At 44.8% G+C, this 21,129-nt stretch overlaps 1 protein-coding gene across 2 annotated transcripts in view; it reads right to left on the reverse strand.

Annotated features, from left to right (window-relative positions):
• Positions 1 to 21,129, reverse strand: part of ZFYVE1 (zinc finger FYVE-type containing 1) — a 56,289-nt gene that overhangs the window by 8,450 nt on the left and 26,710 nt on the right. For both annotated transcript variants that reach the window (XM_032405505.1, XM_032405506.1), the window contains exons 3-5: positions 19,978 to 20,482; positions 15,056 to 15,270; positions 694 to 800 (exon numbers count right to left, since the gene is read on the reverse strand). In XM_032405505.1, coding sequence (XP_032261396.1) covers positions 694 to 800; positions 15,056 to 15,270; positions 19,978 to 20,482 — 827 coding nt within the window. The remainder of the gene's footprint in view (positions 1 to 693; positions 801 to 15,055; positions 15,271 to 19,977; positions 20,483 to 21,129) is intronic.

Raw genomic sequence — 21,129 nt, forward strand, 5'->3', positions numbered from 1 at the left:
CCAGGCCGCTGATGCAGAATTTGCATTCTAAAAAAACCCCAAGGTGCTGCACACACAGATTACAGTTTGAGGAGCATTGCCCTGACTCAATGTTCTCAACACATCAGAATCATCTGAGGACCCTTTCAAACGCACCAACACGAAGGGCCCCACCCCAGCTCTGTTAAGTGAGCATCCTCGGAGGTGAGGCCCAGGCCTTGGTAACTTTGAAAGCTCCCTGGAGAATTCTAACGTGCTCTCAGAGTCTGCCCTCACAGTGAAAGGAATCAACCAGGACTGACACCTACTACAACAGAGCTTTGTACACACGAGGCTGGCAAATGTGAGTTAAGCAAGCGGAATGACTACAGTGAAAAGCCTTGGTAGGAGAAACGTAGAAAAACAAAGCAACCTAACGTTTTCTGTAGTAAAAACCTGCCCAAGCCAGAAGCCAGCCAATTTCATATCTAAACCAGTTCGGACTCGTCAGAGGACTCTTCATAGCCATGTATCCTAGAATCCTTGTAATACAACCTCAAAGTGTGGTCCCCTGACCACCGGGATTCACCTGGGAACTTGTTGGAAATACACCTTCTCAGACCCCAACCCACCCTTAATTCAGAATCTGGAATTTAACCAGACCCTAGGGGACCTGCACGCACACTGAAGTCTGAAGTCTGCATCTCTTTGCCCAAGATGGCCAGCCTCACTTACCCACAGCTGAGGCACAAGGAGGAGCAGGTGAAGTATTCATCTGGGAAAAAGGAGCTGTGCGCCATCTGGTCATCGGGAATCTCACCGCTGAAGCGGTCACTCAGTGCCTGCCGAGGAGGGAAGGCGACACATGAAGGCACTTGGCAGAGAGCCCCACGCTCTGGCTCTTACCGCTACTTGCCTTTCTAAGTTCCCCTCATCACTGGCTTATTTCTTACAGTCTCCACTGCTGGAAGAGGCAACCCAATGACTTCTGCTCCTTACCTTCTTGGCCCAACCTGCACCCATCCTCGCCACAGGAAACCTCAGAAGAACCAGCCCATTTCCCCGGAGGTCAGAAGGAAGCCAGCAATGTTACTGTGCTCTCTTAATTACCCTGGAGGTTATAAACATCTCACACACTCAGTCTTTCATGCAAAACCACCACAGATCCTAATGCCCATTTCTTCCTTTGAAGCTAGAACCAAGAAACGGAGACCTGAGAAGAGGCCTCGTCTTTAAGTCAGAGACAGGCAGAGCTGAGTGGTGAGCCGGGAGTTCCCTGGGCTTCTATCCCAGTTCTAACCACAGGCGCTCTTTTGGAGTTTACTAGGCCACAGAACTAGCTTGATGTAGAAAAAAAGTCATCAGCCAAAAAACAAGGAAGAATTATTGTAGTGTTTGGCAGCCTTTTATCAACAACAGTAACCTAAAACACAGCAAACAGCCAAAATAAATGCCAAGAAGAAAGATAAAGTATTTGCAAAAGCAAACTGAAAATTTTATGTTGAAAGGTAGCTTCCATGTCTGGTCCTCTGTTTTCACTCACTACTTTACACACAAAGTATCCTTCAAGCTGATTTCTTCCCCCCTGCCCCCCAGGCCCTTACTCATATGCAGTGGGGAAAAGTTATATAAATTCAAGAGAAATGGCCTTTTCAGGCTTTAAAAATCATCATATGCATGCAGCTCCCAGCTTCCAAGTTTCAATCTCCCTTTCTGAGGCAGCCACGCACTATTCAGGGGGAAGAGAAAAGTGGCCTACAACAAAAAGACAAGATGTTACTTCCTTTTAAAAAGGCAAAAGAAAATTTAAGAGGAGGGGTGCCTGCGTGGCTCAGCCGGTTGGCTGTCTGCCTTCGGCTCAGGTCATGGTCCCAGGGTCCTGGGATCGAGCCCCCACATCGGACTCCCTGCTCAGTGGGGAGTCTGCTTCTCCCTCTGCCTCTGACTCTCCACCTGCTGTGCTCTCTCTCTAATAAATAAAATCTTTAAAAAAAAAAAAATAAAGAAAAAGAAAAGAAAGAAAGAAAATTTAAGAGGAGATTTGGGAAAAGAGCAGATTAGGTTTTAAACCTAAGTTCTCAAGCTCTGAAGGGAATTTCACTTAATGGGAACTTGTTAAAGTTCCTTCTCCTTTTCTCAGTGAAATCGTTAATATCCCGAGTTGCAAACTCCAGTGCTGACAAAAGCACCTGAAGTCAATGTTGAGTCAGGTCAGGTGTAAGACAGGAGGAGTGGCAAGGAGTGTGTCAAAGTGAGGGTGCATGACTCACCCAGGCACGTTCAAACAGCTTCTGCGTGGATCACACTTGGGATCTGCCAGCCATGGCCAAGCAGGTCGCAATCCTTGACTCAGACCAACAAAAAAGGTCTGACAAGTAATATATATAAGTCCTGTCCTCTTAGGGGTATTTTGTGAGGAGTAACCTAGGAAAACACTGAGCTTTGAGAGAGAGGATACAAATGAATATACATATGAATATTAATAATAATCAAAAGTAGAATCACTCACTAGCCTACACTGCTCTCCTCTGTCCTTTTTTATTCTTTTAAGATTTTATTTATTCATTTGAGAGAGGGAACACAAGCAGAGGGAGTGGGAGAGGGAGAAGCAGGCTTCCCGCTGAGGAGGGAGCCCGATGCGGGACTCAGTCCCAGGACCCTGGGATCATGACCTGAGCTGAAGGCAGATGCTTAAGGACTGAGCCACCCAGGCGCCCCTTCTTTTTTTTTTTTTTTAAGATTTATTTACGTGAGAGAGAGCACACGCGCGAGGGTGGGTGTGGAGGGGCAGAGGGTAAGGGAGAGAGCGAAACTCAAGCAGATTTGGCGCTAAGCTCGGAGCCCCATGCGGGGCCCGATCTCACGACCCTGAGATAAGACCTGAGCTGAAACCAAAAGTTGGAAGCTTTAACAGACTGTGCCACCCAGGTGCCCCTATCCTACTTCTAAATAACCTATCCTACCAGGATTTTTTTTGGTCTCACCTGTTCCACAAAGCCTTCCCAACCACTCTAGACATACCACACTCTGCCTTCTCTGAACACCAGTTATATTCAATACCTGAGGTACATATTGAGTAATTGGGCGATGATGCAAAGTTATGGCCCAGTTGTATGGATATTACCTCCCAGACAAGATCACACATGCTGTGAAAGTCGTTTCCTACCTTTGTATCCTCCACTGCTCCTAGCGAAGGTCCTAACAGGTTCTCAACTAGGACCTCTGGAACGAAGTGGTCCAGCACCAACCCCCATGTGCACACCAACCCCGCCCTCCCCTCCTCACCTTGGCCCTGCCTCTGTGCCAGGCTTCATCCCATGCCCACAGACTCTCTCAAATTTAAGGCTAGGGGCGCCTGGGTGGCTCAGTAGTTAAGCGTCTGCCTTCAGCTCAGGTCATGATTCCAGGGTCCTGGGATCGAGCCCCACATCAGGCTCCCCGGAAGCCTGCTTCTCCCTCTCCCACTCCCCCTGCTTATGTTCCCTCTCCCGCTGTGTGTCTCTCTGTCAAATAAATAAATAAAATCTTTAAAAAAAAAAAAAAAACTTAAGGCTAGCTGCTCCCTGATTGGCCAAATTACTGAGAACTCTTAAGGCTGTATTTCTCAAATAGGTAGGTGCATAGCTGTCTGGGACTGGCTGGTGCGAAAATAGAGCATTATCTTCCTAATGCATCAATTTACTGAAAGATTGGGGGAGGAAGTTTGATAGAGATAAAGCAGACATGGGTAGAGTATGAAACTGAATGGACAATCTGCATAAACAAAATATAAGGGGTGCCTGGGTGGCTCAGTCGTTAAGCGTCTGCCTTCGGCTCAGGTCATGATCCCAGGGTCCTGGGATCGAGCCCCGCATCGGGCTCCCTGCTCCGCAGGAAGCCTGCTCCTCCCTCTCCCACTCCCCCTGCTTGTGTTCCCTCTCTCGCTGTGTGTCTCTGTCAAATAAATAAATAAAATCTTTTAAAAATAAATATATAAATAAGACACCCCCCCCCGCCCCAGTCATTTCAGCTTGTCACTGGTGGGTCTGCACCCTCTGTGCTTCTATCTCCTCATCTATAACAAGCGGCTGCTAGGAGTACCTTCCTCAGTAGGCATCTTCACAGATTACACGGTCAAGACCAATGGAACTTACAAATGAAGAGCACGTGGCATAAATTAAGAGCTCAGAAAACATTCACTGCCATTATTAACCATCATTTTTATTGCTTTTTTTTATGCTGATAATTTTCTTATTTTCTTCCTTAGATACCCTCCTACCTAACCCAGGTAATGCAAGGGATCTCTCTCCTTTCCATCCTTTCCATGATAGCTCACTGGTCTTCATAGCTGCTTGCATTTGCTGGTGAACATTTTACTTTATTATTTTAATAAGTTCTACACCCAACGTGGGGCTTGAACTCAGTGGGCGAATATTTAGCTGCAAAAAGATGCTTGCGTATCAGGGTGCCTGGGTGGCACAGTCAGTTAAGTGTCCTACTCTTGGTTTAGGCTCAGGGCATGATCTCAGGGTCATGAGATCAAGCCCCATGTGGGGCTCCACACTCAGCGCAGAGTCTGCTTAAGCTTCCCTCTCCCTCTCCCTCTGCCCCTCCCATCTGTGTGAACACACTCTCGCTCTCTCTCTAAAAATAAATAAATCTTGGGACACCTGGGTGGCTCAGTCAGTTAAGCGTCTGCCTTTGGCTCAGGTCATGATCCCAGAGTCCTGGGACTGAGTCCATCATCGGGCTCCCTGCTCAGTGCGGAGCCTGCTTCTCCCTCTGCCTGCCACTCCCCCTGCTTGTGCGCGTGCAAGCTCTCTCTCTCTCTCTCTGACAAATAAATAAATCTTTAAAAAAATAAAAGTAATTGCTTCTCGGCCTTTTGGCTAAGATCAAGTGTAAAAAAATAAAAATAGGGCACCTGGGTAGCTCAGATGGTTAAGCATCTGCCTTTGGCTCAGGTCATGATCCCAGGGTCCTGGGATCAAGTCCTGCGTCGGGCTCCCTGGTCAGTGGGGAGCCTGCTTCTCCCTCTGCCTCTGCCTCTCTCTCATGAATAAATAAATAAAATTTTAAAAAAATAAAAAAAATGGGCGCCTGGGTGGCTCAGTCGTTAAGCATCTGCCTTCAGCCCAGGTCATGATCCCAGGACCCTGGGATCCCTGCTCAGCGGGAAGCCTGCTTCTCCCTCTCCCACTCCCCCTGCTTGTGTTCCCTCTCTCGCTGTGTCTTTCTCTGTCAAATAAATAAATAAAATCTTTAAAAAAATAAATAAAAATATTTTTTTAAAAAGATGCTTATGTATCTAATGGCGGAACAGAGGAAGGGAAAAAAAGAGATCACTAAGGAATGTAAAAGCTACTAAAGAGGTATAGGGGAAACCAAAAAAAGAATATTTTTAGCCCCAGGGTTTTTTCTTTTAAACAGGTAACTGGAAGGATAACCTAAGTACTAGTTGCCCTTAGGGAACATATCAAATTTGGCATGAGTTCACCAGCTGGGCTGAATTCAGGGGCGATGGCAATCCCCAGCAAATATACAACTGCAGCCGAGTAACCGTGACAGCACGAGGTTCTTTCTGTTCCAAGTGGCCTGGCTCACTTCTCTGAAGGTTCTCCAGAAAAATGGCAGCAAGGATCTCAAAGCTTGGCATGGAACAACCTGCAGGCTGATGTCCATGGGGCATGTGCCCACAGAACCTCCACTGTCACCTGCCCTAGACAAATTAACTGCTGGCTTATGCTGCCCAGGGCAGCCATAATCTCTTATGACATCAGAAAGAGAAGAACTCCCGGGCTAACCAGCCTCCTCACTCAGACCTGGTCACCCGACCTCTCACCCGCTGGGTAACACGATAAGCATCTCACCTCCCTCACAAGTCAATGAAGAGCTGGCACAGCTGGTAATGAATCAGACCCTGACAAGCTTCAGGAGGACTGACATCAATCAAGAGTAGGGGAATGTAACAGTAGAACTGTTTACAAAAAAATCCTGATGTTAGTGTGTTTTAGACACAAGGGTAAAGAGAAACTATCCTCCTCCTTCTATAGCCTGATTGTTCCTTTCCAGTGTAGATACTGCCACCTAATCCACATATTTGTCTTTCAAAAATTCCAAACCTCAGGGGCGCCTGGCTGGCTCAGTCAGTAAAGCATGGACTCTTGATCTCGGGGTATGGGTTCGAGCCCAATGTTAGGTGTAGAGATTACTTAAAAATAAAATCTTTAAGAAAAAAAAAATTCCAAACCTCACATCATTCCAGGTTTTCTTGGGCTCTCCTCCTCCTGAGGCCCCAAGCTGTTAGAGGAAGGCAGGGAGACCTCTCCTGAGAAAGCTAGGGAAAGCATTTGAAGCAACTCTAGAAAAGGTTGCCTGGAGACCAGATGATCTTGAACTTTAGTCACCTTGGCAACAGTATGGCCCTTTCTATTGAATCTGTAAGGTTTAGTCCCAGTCATCAGGGCTAGCAGGGAATTTTCTGATTCAAAATGGAGACTCTTACGTAATCACTGATGCCACCTCTCCCCACAAAATATAATAACTTATATAAATAGATACTTCCTGATGTGACAGAATTGGAAAGTCGGAGTTTCTACACTTAGAGATCAGAGGCTAAAAAAGGTATTATATAAAACCTATACAGGGCGCCTGGGTGGCTCAGTTGGTTAAGTGACTGCTTTCGGCTCAGGTCATGATCCTGGAGTCCCTGGATCGAGTCCCGCATCGGGCTCCCTGCTCAGCAGAGAGTCTGCTTCTCCCTCTTACCCTCCCCCCTCTCATGTGCTCTCTCTCTCATTCTCTCTCTCTCAAATAAATAAATAAAATCTTAAAAAAAAAAAAAACCTATACAAATTCAACTATAAAATGGTTCTCTCACGTATTCAGAACTATAAATACAGACAACAGTTAATTCAATATCAATTCCCTTATTCAATAGAAAACTAAGCAGCTATCTTTAAACAGATTTACTTGCTCAGTGAGGGGATACTCTACTGGTAGATGTCTGAGCTATTGCTCCCATGGAACCTGAGCAAAGCACTGAGTGGTCAAGAAGTGGGAAATAATCCTGCTAGAAAAGAGGGATTGGAGCCTGGACCACACCGTGGCCAACTGGCAGAAGAACGATCAGGTCAGCATGATACACCAGGAAACAACTGAGCAGGCCACTAGAGAAGAGGCCTGCAGACCTCTCTCTTGCACACATTCTGCAAACTCTTCCCTCCTCATCATCACATTTCCTATTCAATAATGAACATGAAAAGTAGCACTTGGGCTCCCTCTGAATCCAACAATGCTATATGAATCAGGTGGAACCTCATAAATAAGATACAGCTAATAACTTTTTTAACATATACTAATGGCATTAAGAATGTGGTATTTTTTTTTTAAGATTTTATTTATTTGAGAGAGAGAACAGAGGCAGAGGGAGAGGGAGAAGCAGGCTCCCCGCTGAGCAGGGAGCCCGATGTGGGGCTCGATCCCAGAACCCTGAGATCATTACCTGAGCGGAAAGCAGACACTCAACTGACTGAGCCCCAAGAATACGGTATGTTTTATGTACTACTATAGAAAGATGACCAAGATGCATAATAAAGTGAAAAAAAGCAAGTTGTAGAACAGTAGGAATCATATGATCCCATTTAGGGAGAAAAATATATACATCACATACATATACTTATGTATGCACTTATGTAGGACTAAAAATTTCTAGAGGCATATACAAGTATTAACAATGGTTACGATGGGGGTGGGGAGGGACCTTAACTTGAACCTTACACATTTCTGTACTATTTGAATTGTTTATCATGAACACATATTGCTTTTAGAAATTAAAGAATGGCTTTTTAAACATTAAAATAACCAAACAAATACAATTTATGGGAATATCCTTTCAAGAGGCAACTGGCAATGTTTCGGGAACCTTTAAAGATGGCTGCACCCTCTGACCTTCTTAGAAGTAGAATAACTACTGAGAAGAAATATATAGCACTGGGTTAAAAGCATAGACTTGGTAGCCAGACTAGCTGGTTCAAATTCTCCACCATTTACTAAGTGAGTCATATTAGGCAAATTAATTAACTTCTCTGTGCCTCCACGCCTTTACCTCATCGAGCTGGCCCGAGCATGAAGTGAGTTTCACTCCATGTGCAGTGCAGAGCATAGTACATCGTGTACAGTAAGCACTCCAGCATCAGTCCAAAACAGTACTAGGAGCTGTAATTGATCCTAAGGAAATAGGCAAAATGTGGCCCATTCCTTTAAATACATGGAAACTGTAAGCAGGAAAAAATGAAAACCACTACTAAAACAAGGGCAAAATTAAATGTAAAAAATGATCCATCCATATAAAAAGCATACAGCTACTTTAAAGACATATTTTCATAAAATATTTAATGGTGTGGGGAAAAAATACTAGGCTTCAATGTTCCATGAGAAAAGCGAAGTATGTAACTGCACATACCTACACTATGACCCCAATTCTCTCTTTAGTAGCAAGGGGCGCCTGGGTGGCTCCGTCGGTTAAGCGTCTGCCTTCGACTCAGGTCATGATCCCAGGGTCCTGGGATAGAGTCCCCCTGCTCAGTGGGGAGCCTGCTTCTCCCTCTCCCGCTCCCCCTGCTTATACGCTCGCTCTGTCAAATAAATATATAAAATCTTTTTTAAAAATTAAAATACAAATAAAATTAAGTAGGAAGGATCACTTAACACCATTTATTTATCCATTTTTTACACACTTAGTTTGCATTATTTTGCCATTACAAAGAAAGCTGCTATTCACATCCTCATAAAGGTCTCCCTGTTTTCCGGTGGAAGAGTTTCTCTAAGGCAAATTCCTAGAAATGATATGGCTAGAATATATATTATGCATCTCTTCACCTACACTAGGTATTTCTGAATGGCATTTCAAAGTGGTTGTACTCAGTTGAACTTCAACTGGCAGTCTGTAAGAGTTTACATCGCTTCACATCCTTTTTAAAATTTTATTGCCAGACTTTATCAGTGTCTGCCTTCCTAATGTTGTGGTTTTCATTTGCATTTCTTTGATTACTAGAGAGTTGAGATTTCTTCATTTGTGCATCACAGTTTTGATCACCTCTTAGGTGATTTGTCTCTCCATTTTCCCAAAAGCTTATATACTTTTTCCTGACCATATTCCTGTATATTTTATCTAAAATAAAGAGAAAATCATATTGAAAAAAAAATTACATTTATCATATTAGAACATAGCCCTGGCCTTCACAAAGTGTTTTTACTCAGTGAGTTAGTGAGGAATTGGACAAGGCTAAAAATACCAGAAAGAAAGAAAAAACTGGGAGAAGCTGGAAGCCAAACAAATTAGTCTGACATTGTTAATTTATCTGTTTATGCCCATCCCCACTCTTCTGTTCCAAAAAGAATTCAAGGTTCCTTGTAGAAATAAATACAACGTAAAGCCAAATAAAATCAATGAAGAAAAGACAGCCATTCTATTATACATTGCTATGAACTATGAAAACTTCAGTTAGTGTGTCTTAACAGCTATAAAAACTCTAGTGGGTCAATTTGCCTAATGCAGACCTTACAAGTAGCTTTCTATAGAACGATAATCGGAAAATTAACAAACTTCTAATTTAAAGAAGAGATTAAAAGCAAAACAACCACCAAAAAAGACAAAATCAAATTTTTCAAGGATTTCAGTAAGTTGCAAGCACCCCACAATTCCCTGGGGAGAGCCAAAAACACGTGAGTTTTGAAACCAATAACTCCTTCCCACGGAGAGAAGCAGCAGGTCCCACATCCCAGTCTCTGCCCCAGAGAACAGAACTAAATATAGGGTCCAGGTGAAACTCTTCAGACACCAGTTACCACAAATCATTACAACTCCAGCTGACCAGGCTCAGTGTATTTACAGAAAACTTCATGACTCATACCACCTCATACGCATAGTGTAACTATTTTTCTCAAAATTGCCTAACAAACTGGCCTGGAGTAGGACATCCAAGTCCCCTGAGGGTAAAATCCCTGAGCATTAATTACTGCTTACAGCACTCAGTGTCCCTGACAGTCTAATTTAAACATTAAGCTGCGTTAGCTTAGAGAAAACCTAAGGCACTCTAGAACCCAGCCATTGGCCTCATCATTAAAATTTCTACTGATCAGACTCACAGCCCTTTGTATACCACAGTATGGCCTAAGCCTCTCTTGAGGATGTTTGCAATACCTGAGTGTAATCCTCCACTGTGACTACCCTTAAGCCATTTCAAGGACATTCACCAGTACATCTAAGTAGACCTTAACCTCAAATCTAATTAGAAGTATCTATTTCAGGAATTATTCAAATACAATCATTTTTCACAGTTTTTTCCTTAATATTCTCCACACTATTTAACACGTACTGAACATTTACTATATACCACGTACTTTGTTTCTTCAAGTGTGCTGTTCTATTTGATCCTCAGCTCAACTTCATCAGGAACATTCTTTTATTATTCCTATTTTACAGATGAGGAAAACGGTTTGAAGAAGTACTAGGAGGACAAAGGTTATTGTCCATCTTGTTCTCCACTGTACTTCTAGCACCTCAGACTCTACCTGGCACATGGATGCACTCTTTTATTTGTTGAATGAATGAACCAACGAACAAATGAAGTAAGTTGCCAAAACCAAGCCGCTGGTAAGTAGAACTGGGATTCCAACACAAGTCTGTCTGACTCCAGAACCCAAGCTTTTAACCATTGTCTTTAGTCCGCTGAGGCTGCTAAAACAAAATACCACAGACTGGATAGCTTCTAAACAACAGAAATGTATTTCTCACAAATCTGGAAGCTGGAAGCCCAAGATCTGGATGCCAGCAAGGTCAGGTTCTGGTGAGGACCTGCCTCCCTGGTTTGCAGATGGGGCCTCTCTACTGTATCCGGCTTGGTGGACGGGGCAATGGAGCTCTCTGGCGCTTCTTTCCAAGGGCATTAATCTCATTCGTGAGGGCTCCATCCTCATGACCCAATCACCTCCCAAAGGCCCACCGATATCATCACTTTGGGCATTAGGGTTTCAACATAAGAATTTTGGGAGGACACAAACATCCGGCCTAAAGCAACCACAATGCAAAAACCACAAACTTTGCTTAAAGGGTAACTTTTCATTTTGAGGGGCGCCTGGGTGGCTCAATCAGTTAAGTATCTGCCTTTGGCTCGGGTCATGGTCCCAGGGTCCTGGGATCAAGCCCCACATCGGGTCCCTGCTCAGTGAGAAGCCTGCTTCTCCCTCTCCCTCTGCTGCTCCCCCTGCCTGTGCTCTCTCTCTCTCTCTCTCTCAAATAAATAAAATCTTAAAAAAAAAAAACTTTTCCTTTTGATATAATTTCAAACTTGTAGAAGAGTTGCAAGAATGGTACAACGAACTCTGATCCGCAATTTACCCAGATTCACAAACTGTCTACATTGTATCCCACTACAAACCTTTTAAAAACTCAATGGACTGAGCAAATCCATGTATGCCCAAAGTCTGTTCTGTGTACACCAGAGCCTGCCTCATCTTTCTCCTATCCCTTCCTTCCTATCCCTCCCAGCCCCAGTCTCTATCCCCTAGTCCTCAGGGCATCCTCATATCCCTAGCTCCAATTCTGCCAACATTTTCCAGCCTCTCTGCAGATCCCACCCACCCAGCACTGCCCCAAAGGCCCTGCTCCCTTCCTGCTCCTCTGTCCTAAGCCTGCAGACATGGTAACACAGAGCTGTGCGCGAAGCAAACTGCAAAAAGGAAGCTGTATTCACAGGGATCCCTTTGATGAATTCATTATAAAGAATGCTAAAGTAAATATGTACATAGTAAAGATCAGAGACTGTTGAAGTAAAATCCCTGAAATACTAAAAATAGGCAAAACAGAAAAAAAAAGACACCAAATAAGCAAAAGTACTTAAATAGGATTCCATGTCCAATTATATGAAATGACAGAAATGCGATATTCACCGTGTGTATGAATATATTTATATATATATGCACATATATGTTTATATTCACACACACACACTTTTGACACAATCTACTTCAAGAAAATATAACCCAAAAAAATAATTCCAAATACAGAAAGAGCTTTTATGATATTTAGTTGTGGTTTTTTTAAGATTTTATTTATTTATTTGACAGAGAGAGAGAGACAGCGAGGGCACACAAGCAGGGGGGAGTGGGAAAGGGAGAAGCAGACTTTCCGCCGAGCAGGGAGCCCAATGCGGGGCTCGATCCCAGGACCCTGGGATCATGACCTGAGCCAAAGGCAGACACTTAACGACTGAGCCACCCAGGCGCCCCACGGTATTATTTTTAATAGAGAAATTTTACTTATAATCTCTTATCCAACAACTGTTATTTTGGTATGTTGAGACAAAGAAATATTGTGCAGTTATCAAAACTATTTATAAAAACCATATAATAATACAGTAAAATGTTGGGGTCCCTGGGTGGCTCAGTCAGTTAAGTGTCCAACGCTTGGTTTCAGCTCGGATCATGATCTCAGGGTCGTGAGACAAGAGTGCTGCACTGGGTGCGGAGCCTGCTGAAGATTCCCTCTCTCCCTCTCTCGCTCTCCCTCTGCCCCTCCCCCGCTCACTCTCACGCTAAAAACATAATACAGTAAAATGTTTATGAAGTTTCACGGGGAAAGGATTACAAGTTTACATCTATAATGTGATAACAAGCTATATATATATATTTTTTTTTTAACACCCAGAACACGCACTATGAGAGCACACATTAAAATGCTGACGATGGCTATCCCCAGGTGGAGGGATTGTAGTTGGTTGTTTCCATTGCCATAACTCCGCTACAGTATCCAACGTTTTCTACGCTTAACACGTATTCCTAACATAAGCCAGGGGATATGGATTTAGACAAACACAATATAAACGGATCACTAACAAACTGTCCTAAACTTAGAATTCTTATTCCCACAATGATATCAACAACTTTGACATTCCTTTTGGGAAGTCTTTTCCCAGCTTTTACTAGGCCCAGGGAATGCTTTGATCAATGCACTGTGATAAGACATCAAGATTTCACTGAGACTACCTAGTCATTTCTAAAATGGCAATTTTCAATAATGGAAAATACTTTTTAAGGCATACTTTCCGATTATCCCATTCTCTGCCCCACCACCACCACTACCACTGTTTTAGTGATTTCTTGCCTGTTGATGCCATAATGATGTAGGAATGGTAGAGTAGCCATACTGCTATGGGAGTGAAGTGGTACTACCTAGCACAGTGATCCCACCTACCCAGATACTTGTGAGGCCTAAGATGCTATCTGATAAAGAAGGAGCAACAGTTTAACCCTTGAGGGCCCCAGACAGGTTATACAGCATCTGCTGTGGTTGGTGGGCTTGCAGCTCACCCACATGGCAGGGTCTCTGTTACAAAGACGTAAGCACCAACCACCAGGGTGGGGAAACAAGGGGCGCCTGGGTGGCTCAGTCATTAGGCGTCTGCCTTTGGCTCGGGTCATGGTCCCAGGGTCCTGGGATCGAGCCCCACATCGGGCTCCCTGCTCGGCGGGAAGCCTGCTTCTCCCTCTCCCATTCCCCCACTTGTGTTCCTGCTCTCGCTAACTCCCTCTCTCTGTCAAATAAATTAAAAAAAAAAAAAAAGCTTTAAAAAAAAAAAGGATGGGAAACAAAATCCTTGGAAGAGCAGGGTGCTTTATAAACAGGATTTTACTGTATTATCAAAACAATACATTGACAGTACTGCTGAGATACACAAGAAAAACAATTTGCCTGATTGAAAAGGACAAAGATACAATGCTTAGAGATGTCTCCCAAAAGATAGGCCTCACATCACTGGTGTATACAAGATGAATTTTAGGGGCATGGCACAGGACTGTAGGTGATACAGTGAATAGCAGCAAGTTCCACAGAAGAAATTACTCCTGTTTAAATTCATTTTGAAAATTTCAGATTCTGTTAAAGAGAAAGTCTCAGGTAACAGCATTATCTTTATTTATCATCTCCTGAACACTTGCTAATCCCCCTTTTAAATAAAGAAAAAAACAAGCCCCAGTCTCAGAACCTTCCATGAACAACAGTCCCTAGAAAAGAAATAATATGTTGTTATATTTATTGAGAGGCAGGAGATTCTTCCTGGTTTTAAGGAGCTCTAGAGTAAACTAGCCGGAGCTGCTACTTAGTTAGTAACTGTGTGTAACAAATTACCTCCCTGTGCCTCAGTTTCCTCATCTGCAAAATGAGGATGGGTAACAATACTTAACACATGAAGCTGGTGTAAGGATTTTTTTTTTTTGTAAGATTTTATTTCTAGGGGCGCCTGTGTGGCTCAGTCATTGAGCGTCTGCCTTCGGCTCAGGTTGGGATCGAGCCCCGCGTCGGGCTTCCTGCTCAGCGGGAAGCCTGCTTCTCCCTCTGCCACTCCCCCTGCTTGTGTTCCCTCTCTCACTATGTCTCTCTCTGTCAAATAAATTTAAAAAAAAAAAATTTTTTTTTTTAAGTAATTTCTACACCCAATATGGAGCTTGAACCTACAACCCCGAGATCAACAGTTGCATGCTCTACCGACTGAGCCAATCAAGCCCCAAACTGGTGGTGTAAGGAGGATTAAATGAACTAATTCATACAGAGTCCCCTGAACATTGGTATATAATAAACAGGAATTTTTGTTATCGTGTGTCTGTGTTTGTTTTTTGTCTTGGGAAATTTCTACCTGTGGTCCTGGTTTTCCATTTATAGTGATAACAAAAAGTGGCCCTCTTGAATAAATTAATATAGATTAAAAAAAAAAAAAGGTGAATTCTGTTCAGATAACTGAGCCTCAATACAAGGTCAACTCACCAGGGCGGGGCCATACCACGGGAAATGAATGCTGTTTCCTATTGTCTGAAAGCCTGGTTTTTCTCCAACATGGGGACCTGTCACTTTTTAACTTTAACCCAAGATCCCTCTGTGCTCATGCTCTTGGCAGATTGAGCTCTCACTCGGCAGGTGCAAACTCCACTCTTGTGCTTCCTTTCCCGACAACCTCACTTTCCAGCCCGTTTCCAATCCCCAGCACCAACAAAAGGGGAGCTGAGTGTTCTCACCACCCACTGGTACCCCAACAAGAAGCACTCAGGGCAGGAGCCAACTGACCTTCAGGGCTTTGAAGATGACCCCCGGGTGCCGGGGAGAACGGGTGGTGTTATTCTCTAGCTGCTGCTCCAAAGCTCGCCGCAGCCCAGAAAAGTCGGTGGGAGGGTTGTAAGTCCTCGTTCCCTTGTAGTGAATGGAACTGAAGGCTTCAGGGAAGCGGCCCAGCTTCCGGAACCGGTCCTGGATGAGCTTTTCAGGCACCTCCGAGGGGTGATCTGGACAAGGAAACAGGTACGTAAACAACAACCTTTCTTTAAAAAAAAAGATCTGTCTTGCATTATAAAAGTAATATATAATCCGACTCTCTAAAGTACATAAACAGGCAGAACTAATCTACGCTGTTAGGATTCAGGTTACCGTTAACCAGAAGGCAGCATGAGCAGGGCTTCCCCATGAAGAGGGTGCTGGCATTTCATGTCATTTTCTGCTACTGACTTCACGGGTACAACCAGACTGTGAAATTCATCATATTAATACACTTGTGATAGGATGTGCACTCTCTGTATGTACATACATCAAGGGAAAGTCTTTTTTAATGTGCTCATTGTAAAAAAATCCAAACAGGTCAAAGCATGAAAGAAATAGATTTCCTCTGCCCCCTCCTACTTGCCAGAGGAGACTACAATTCAGTGTTTGTTTGCCCATTCAGACTTCTTTTTCCTACACACGTACCAACACATACATGCAACTTGCTTGTATCAATGACATACTGTAAGTACCTATTCTTTTCATGATACTCTGAAAAGTTCCTTATTTTTTTTAATAGCTACATAGTCCTCCATCCTATGGACATATTTAACCAGTCACCTACAAATGAACATTTAAAACAAATGGCTACTTTGAACATGCTGGTCTTATGCTGGTGAAGCTATAGACAAACTGCCAATGTAGCTGAGGGTAGTTTCACCAATATTTATCCAGAAATTTGTGGAGTAGTATTACAAATGAATTCAATAAATATCCTGGAGATAAATGTTAGAAGGACTTTTTAATTTCCTTTAATATTTTAATAACAACAACAACAAAATCACTCCAATTAATACTGGAGATACGGCCTTACTCATTTAAAAGTACAGTCATCAAAAAGAAGTAGCCAAATTCTGTCGTTCATCCCTAAATCCATCTCTCCCTGAATTTTTCCTGTGGCAATGACTTTGGGTCCCAGGGTATCCCAGGGTCAACCATCAAGGAGTGACTCCTCCCAAAGCCACCCAGGTACCGGCTTGGCCCCCTCCCCCCAACCCAACATCACCTCACAGATTGTCTCTGGACATAGAATCTCTGCTCCCAAATGATTATGGGAGCTGGGTTCTCCTCATTTGTAAAACAGAGAATTCATTTGCCTTCTAACTCCCACCTAGAATCCTCAGTCCAGAAAAGGAACAGGATCAAATAAAATCAGAAAATGGGACGCCCAGATGGCTCAGTCAGTTGAATGTCTGACTCTTGATTTCAGCTCAGGTCATGATCTCAGGATCATGAGATCAAGCACCAAGCCCCACCGATGGGCGTGGAGCCTGCTTAAGATGCTCTCTCTTCCTCTCCCTCTGCCCCTCCCCACTGTTCACTCACTCTCTCTAAAAAAGAAATCAAAATAGAATAAAATAAAATCAGAAAGTATGAGATAAAAAAACTCTATCAATTTGCCCACAATTCTGGCACCTGTCCTTTACCCTGCGTAAACTCTGGCTGCCTTGGTTCCATCTCCAAATTTCAAGAAGCAGCAACAGTATTCCTTAGAGAGAGCTCTGGATTTAGGAATTAGGAAACCTTATTTTGAACCCCAGTTTTGCAACTTACTAGCTGGAAAACTCTTGGTTACATAACTCAAGCTCTCTGAGTTCAGCTTCATCTGTAAAATGGGGCTGCTATTGAGTGGGCTGAATAACAAGAACACAATAAGTTAGCATTTATTTTTTTAAAAACCACCTAACATGGTACGGTACTAAGCAAAAAAAAAAAAGTTATTTGTGAAGGGCTGGTTATTTCAAAATCCTGAACTAGAAATTAAACCTTCCCCTTACGAAGGTTGTAAAAAGCCAAAGTGGCATAAAAATGCGGATCACGGGGTGGGGGGGGTCGGCGCCTGGGTGGCTCAGTCGGTTAAGCATCTGCCTTTGGCTCAGGTCATGATCCCAGGGTCTTGAGATCGAATCCCACATCGGGTTCCATGCTCAGCAAGAAATCTGCTTCTCCCTCTCCCTCTGCCCCTCCACCTGCTTATGCTCTAGCGCGCATGAGCTCTCTCAAATAAATAAAATCTTTAAAAAAAAAAAAAAAGAAATGTGGATCACAGGAAGCATCCTCAAGTCAGTATTTCCAACCTTCTCTCCTTACCTCAGATCATCTGATAAGAAGCATCTGCTGGAACGTTTAGATTTCTCATTCTCCCGCTAGACTCAGGTCCTTCTGATTCTAACTCTTTAATATAGCCCCAGTCTGTCCATTTCCCTCCTGTGCCACTGCCCAGGCTCGGCCCCTATCACTTCTCATCTAGCACCATGGTAATGTCCTGGCTGGTCTCCCTGCCTCCAGCCATGCCTCTATAGTTCATCCTGCAACAGGCTGCCGTGCGATCTTTAGAAAATACAGATCCGATCGTGTAACTCCCTGCTTAAAATCCTGCAGGGGCTCCTGTCCTATTTGAGAACTGAGTCAAGGCAGCCCATGCTCTGACCCCCAAGTAACTCCACCATTCCCTCCCATACAATCTGTGCTTCAGACACAGTGAGAACCTCTTCATTTATTCATCCAACAATGCTGAGCGTCAAGCACTCATCCAGGCTCTTTAGGCACAGCAGTGAATAAGACAGGCAAGGTTCCTGCCTTCATGGAGTTTCTGTTGTAATGGGAGAGAAACAAAAACAAGTAAGCAAACACACAGGAGGATCTCAAATAGTGACAAGGGTCCTGATGCAAAGGAACAGAGCGATGCAGTAAGCGTGCAAACTCGGGGGCAGGAAGGACCACTCTACAGGGGCTGGTGAGCCAAGGCTCCAAGGGGGTGGTTGCTGAGCTGAGTCTGAAGTACGGCCTGCGGAGGGAACAGTGCTCCAGGCCGACAGAGCAGCATATGCAAAGGTGGAAACACAGAAAAGGCTGGTGTGGCTACCGGATGGGGCATACACAGAGGTGGTGTGTGCACGCCCGTGCACGGTGGGGGCACGTGGGGCAGTGGGAGGGGAGGAAGGGGATAACCAGAGGAGTTCAGAGAACAGACAGGACTCAGAGTAAGGACACCGTCATGAGTTTGTAGGGAAAGCCACTGACAGCTTGTAAGCAGGAGTACGGCACGATCTAAAGCATAAATAAAGCTTGGGAAAGAGCACCTGGCTGCTGCGCGGAGCACACAAGGAGGGGCTAGAGGGGGCTCAGGAGGCTCTGGCAGAACTACCTGCACGAACCCTGCGGGTTCCGGGACACAAGCTGCCCCTTCAAGCCACCAGGGGTTTGCACGTGCCAGAGCATCCTTCCTCTCCTGCCCTAGCAAGCCACATGTCTAGGTTCAAGCCCCACCTCCACTCCTCTTTCCCAGACCCCCTCAGGAGGTGTAACGTGTCCCTCTTCCGCACTCCCACAGCTCCAGGACCCACATCTGCTACAGAAGAGAACACGTGTGGGCTCCCCAACTGGACAGGGAGCTATTCGAGGGTGAGAACTGCTTTTCTCAGCTCTGTGCCCCAGTGCTCAGCACATGGCATTGTGTCACTTGAGAAATCTGGCTGACTGGGCGCCCGCGTGGCTCAGTCAGTTAAGTGTCTTGCCTTCGGCTCAGGTCATGATCCCAGGGTCCTGGGATCAAGCCCCACGTCAGGTTCCCTGCTTAGCAGGCGGTCTGCTTCTCCCTCTCCCTCTGCTCCCCCCTCTGCTCATGCTCTCTCTCACTCACTCTCTCAAATAAATAAAATCTAAAAAAAAAAAAAAAAAAGAAACTTTGTTAACTGATGGGACGCCTGGGTGGCTCAGTCGGTTAAGCATCCGACTCTTGATTTTGGCTCAGGTCATGACCTCAGGGTTGTGAGATCGAGGCCCGTGCCGGGCTCCTCACTGGGTGTGGCACCTGCTTCAGATTCTCTCTCTCTCCCTCTGTCCCTCCCACCACTCTCTTAAAAAAAAAAGAAAGAAACTACGTTGACTGAATGAACAGGTAACTGGTATAAGTGAGTGAGGGGCTAACACTGTCCCCACCTGTGTCCGATTACTGTTGCTGCACTGCTCCCTCATCCTCAGGTCATGATTTTGCTTCCTACTTCTCTAAGGAAACAACCAGTAAGACAAGTCCCACACACATACCACATCTACCAGTTACCTGCAACCGTGTCCGTATACTCTGCCTTCCCTCCTGTGCTAACAGAGGGATTGTCCATGCTTCTAAGGCCAACCCACACACATGGGCCTCACTCCAACTGTTCTGCTCGCTTCCATCTGCATTGTTCCCTTCCTAGTAAAGCATTTGCACCAGTACACAAATATCTACAATACCTCCCAGCTTCAATTTAAAGGAGGGAAAACCCCTTGAAATCCCACATCAGCCTCTAGCTATCATTTCATTTGTCTGCTTCCCTTTATAATAGAACTCTTTGAAAGAGTGGAATATATACACAACCTTAATTCTCCTCCTCCTATTCTCTCTTTAACCTATCCTGATCAGGCTTTCACACCCATCATCCCTGGGAAACAGGTCTTATCCGGATCACCAAGGCTCTCTCTACTGCCTAAGCCAATCGGTAATCCTCAACCCTCATCCTGACTGGATTCTGACACTGTTGCTCACTCCACCCTTCTTCAAACACTCCCTTAGGTCTTGCCCAGGCAGAAATTTTGCTGGGCAATCGCCCTCCACCAAGTTACTACAGAAGCCCAATGGCTACCTCCTTGTACCCAGAAAGGTCAATCTGTGACGCAGTCCTCTGTCTACTTACCAGAGCCCAGCAGCTGAGTGTGCACAGTCTCATGGAAAATGATAACAGCAGGGCCCAGGGTGGACAAGGGGACATCCAGGCCACAGCGGGCAGTGGTAGCCTTGAGCTCCTTGGTGAAGTGCTTCAAATAAGCTTCTGAGGCGTCCCCAAGAAACTTGAAGAGGTCATTATGCAGCCGGTCTGCATGAGTTCGATAGATGACGAGGTCTGAGATGGCCAGGACCTTAAGCAGCAGTCGTGTTCTCTGGCTGAGATTCACCGTCGCCCCCAAGAGCCCTTCTGTGTCTATCACTGCTACTTTGTGGACTGGGTCATATGCCGCCCACACCCCCACAGTGCAGGACTCCTGGGCAGGGGAAGTTTTAAAAACTTCACGGCCATAAAAGAAAGTGTGGTTGAGAGTATGAGACTTTCCATCACCAGTATTTCCAAAAATGGAAACCACCTTCAAATGCTGATCAGGTTTACAGTCCAATTTCCTAATAAAGTCCTCTTCATTCGTTACCTTCAGGAAAATAAAAAGAAAGAAATATAAACCACATAATAGTTAGAAAACTTGCAAGAACAACAACTGCTTCCCAAGGTCAAGGTCGTTGATTGAATGGTCAAGGTGGCAAAGAAAAGAAGCTCCATGGGGCGCCTGGGTGGCTCAGTTGGTTAAGCGACTGCCTTCGGCTCGGGTCATGATCCCAGGGTCCTGGGATCGAGCCCCGCATCGGGCTCCCTGCTCGGCCTCTCCCTCTCCCGCTCCCCCTGCTTGTGTTCCCTCTCATGCTGTGTGTGTCTCTCTCTCTGTGAATTAAATAAATAAATAAAATCTTTGAAAAAGAAGAAAAGAAAAGAAGCTCCAGGATGATAGGCTCCCACCCAGCCTAACTCCCAGCAAACAGCTAGGAGGAACTTTCAAAGATTTAGGCAGTACAATTTAGTGCTCATGAAAGAGCTACAACTATAAAACTCTTAGAAGATGACATACGAGTGGAGTACCTGGGTGGCTCAGTCAGTTAAGCATCTGCTTTCGGCTCAGGTCGTGATCCCAGGGTCCTGGGATTGAGCCCTGCGTTGGGCTCCCTGCTCAACAAGAAGCCTGCTTCTCCCTCTCTCACTCCCCCTGCTTGTGTTCCCTCTCTAGCTATCTCTCTCTCTGTCAAA

This window comes from Phoca vitulina, unplaced genomic scaffold, assembly GCF_004348235.1.
Source record: "Phoca vitulina isolate PV1807 unplaced genomic scaffold, GSC_HSeal_1.0 scaffold7, whole genome shotgun sequence".
Lineage (NCBI taxonomy): Eukaryota > Metazoa > Chordata > Mammalia > Carnivora > Phocidae > Phoca > Phoca vitulina.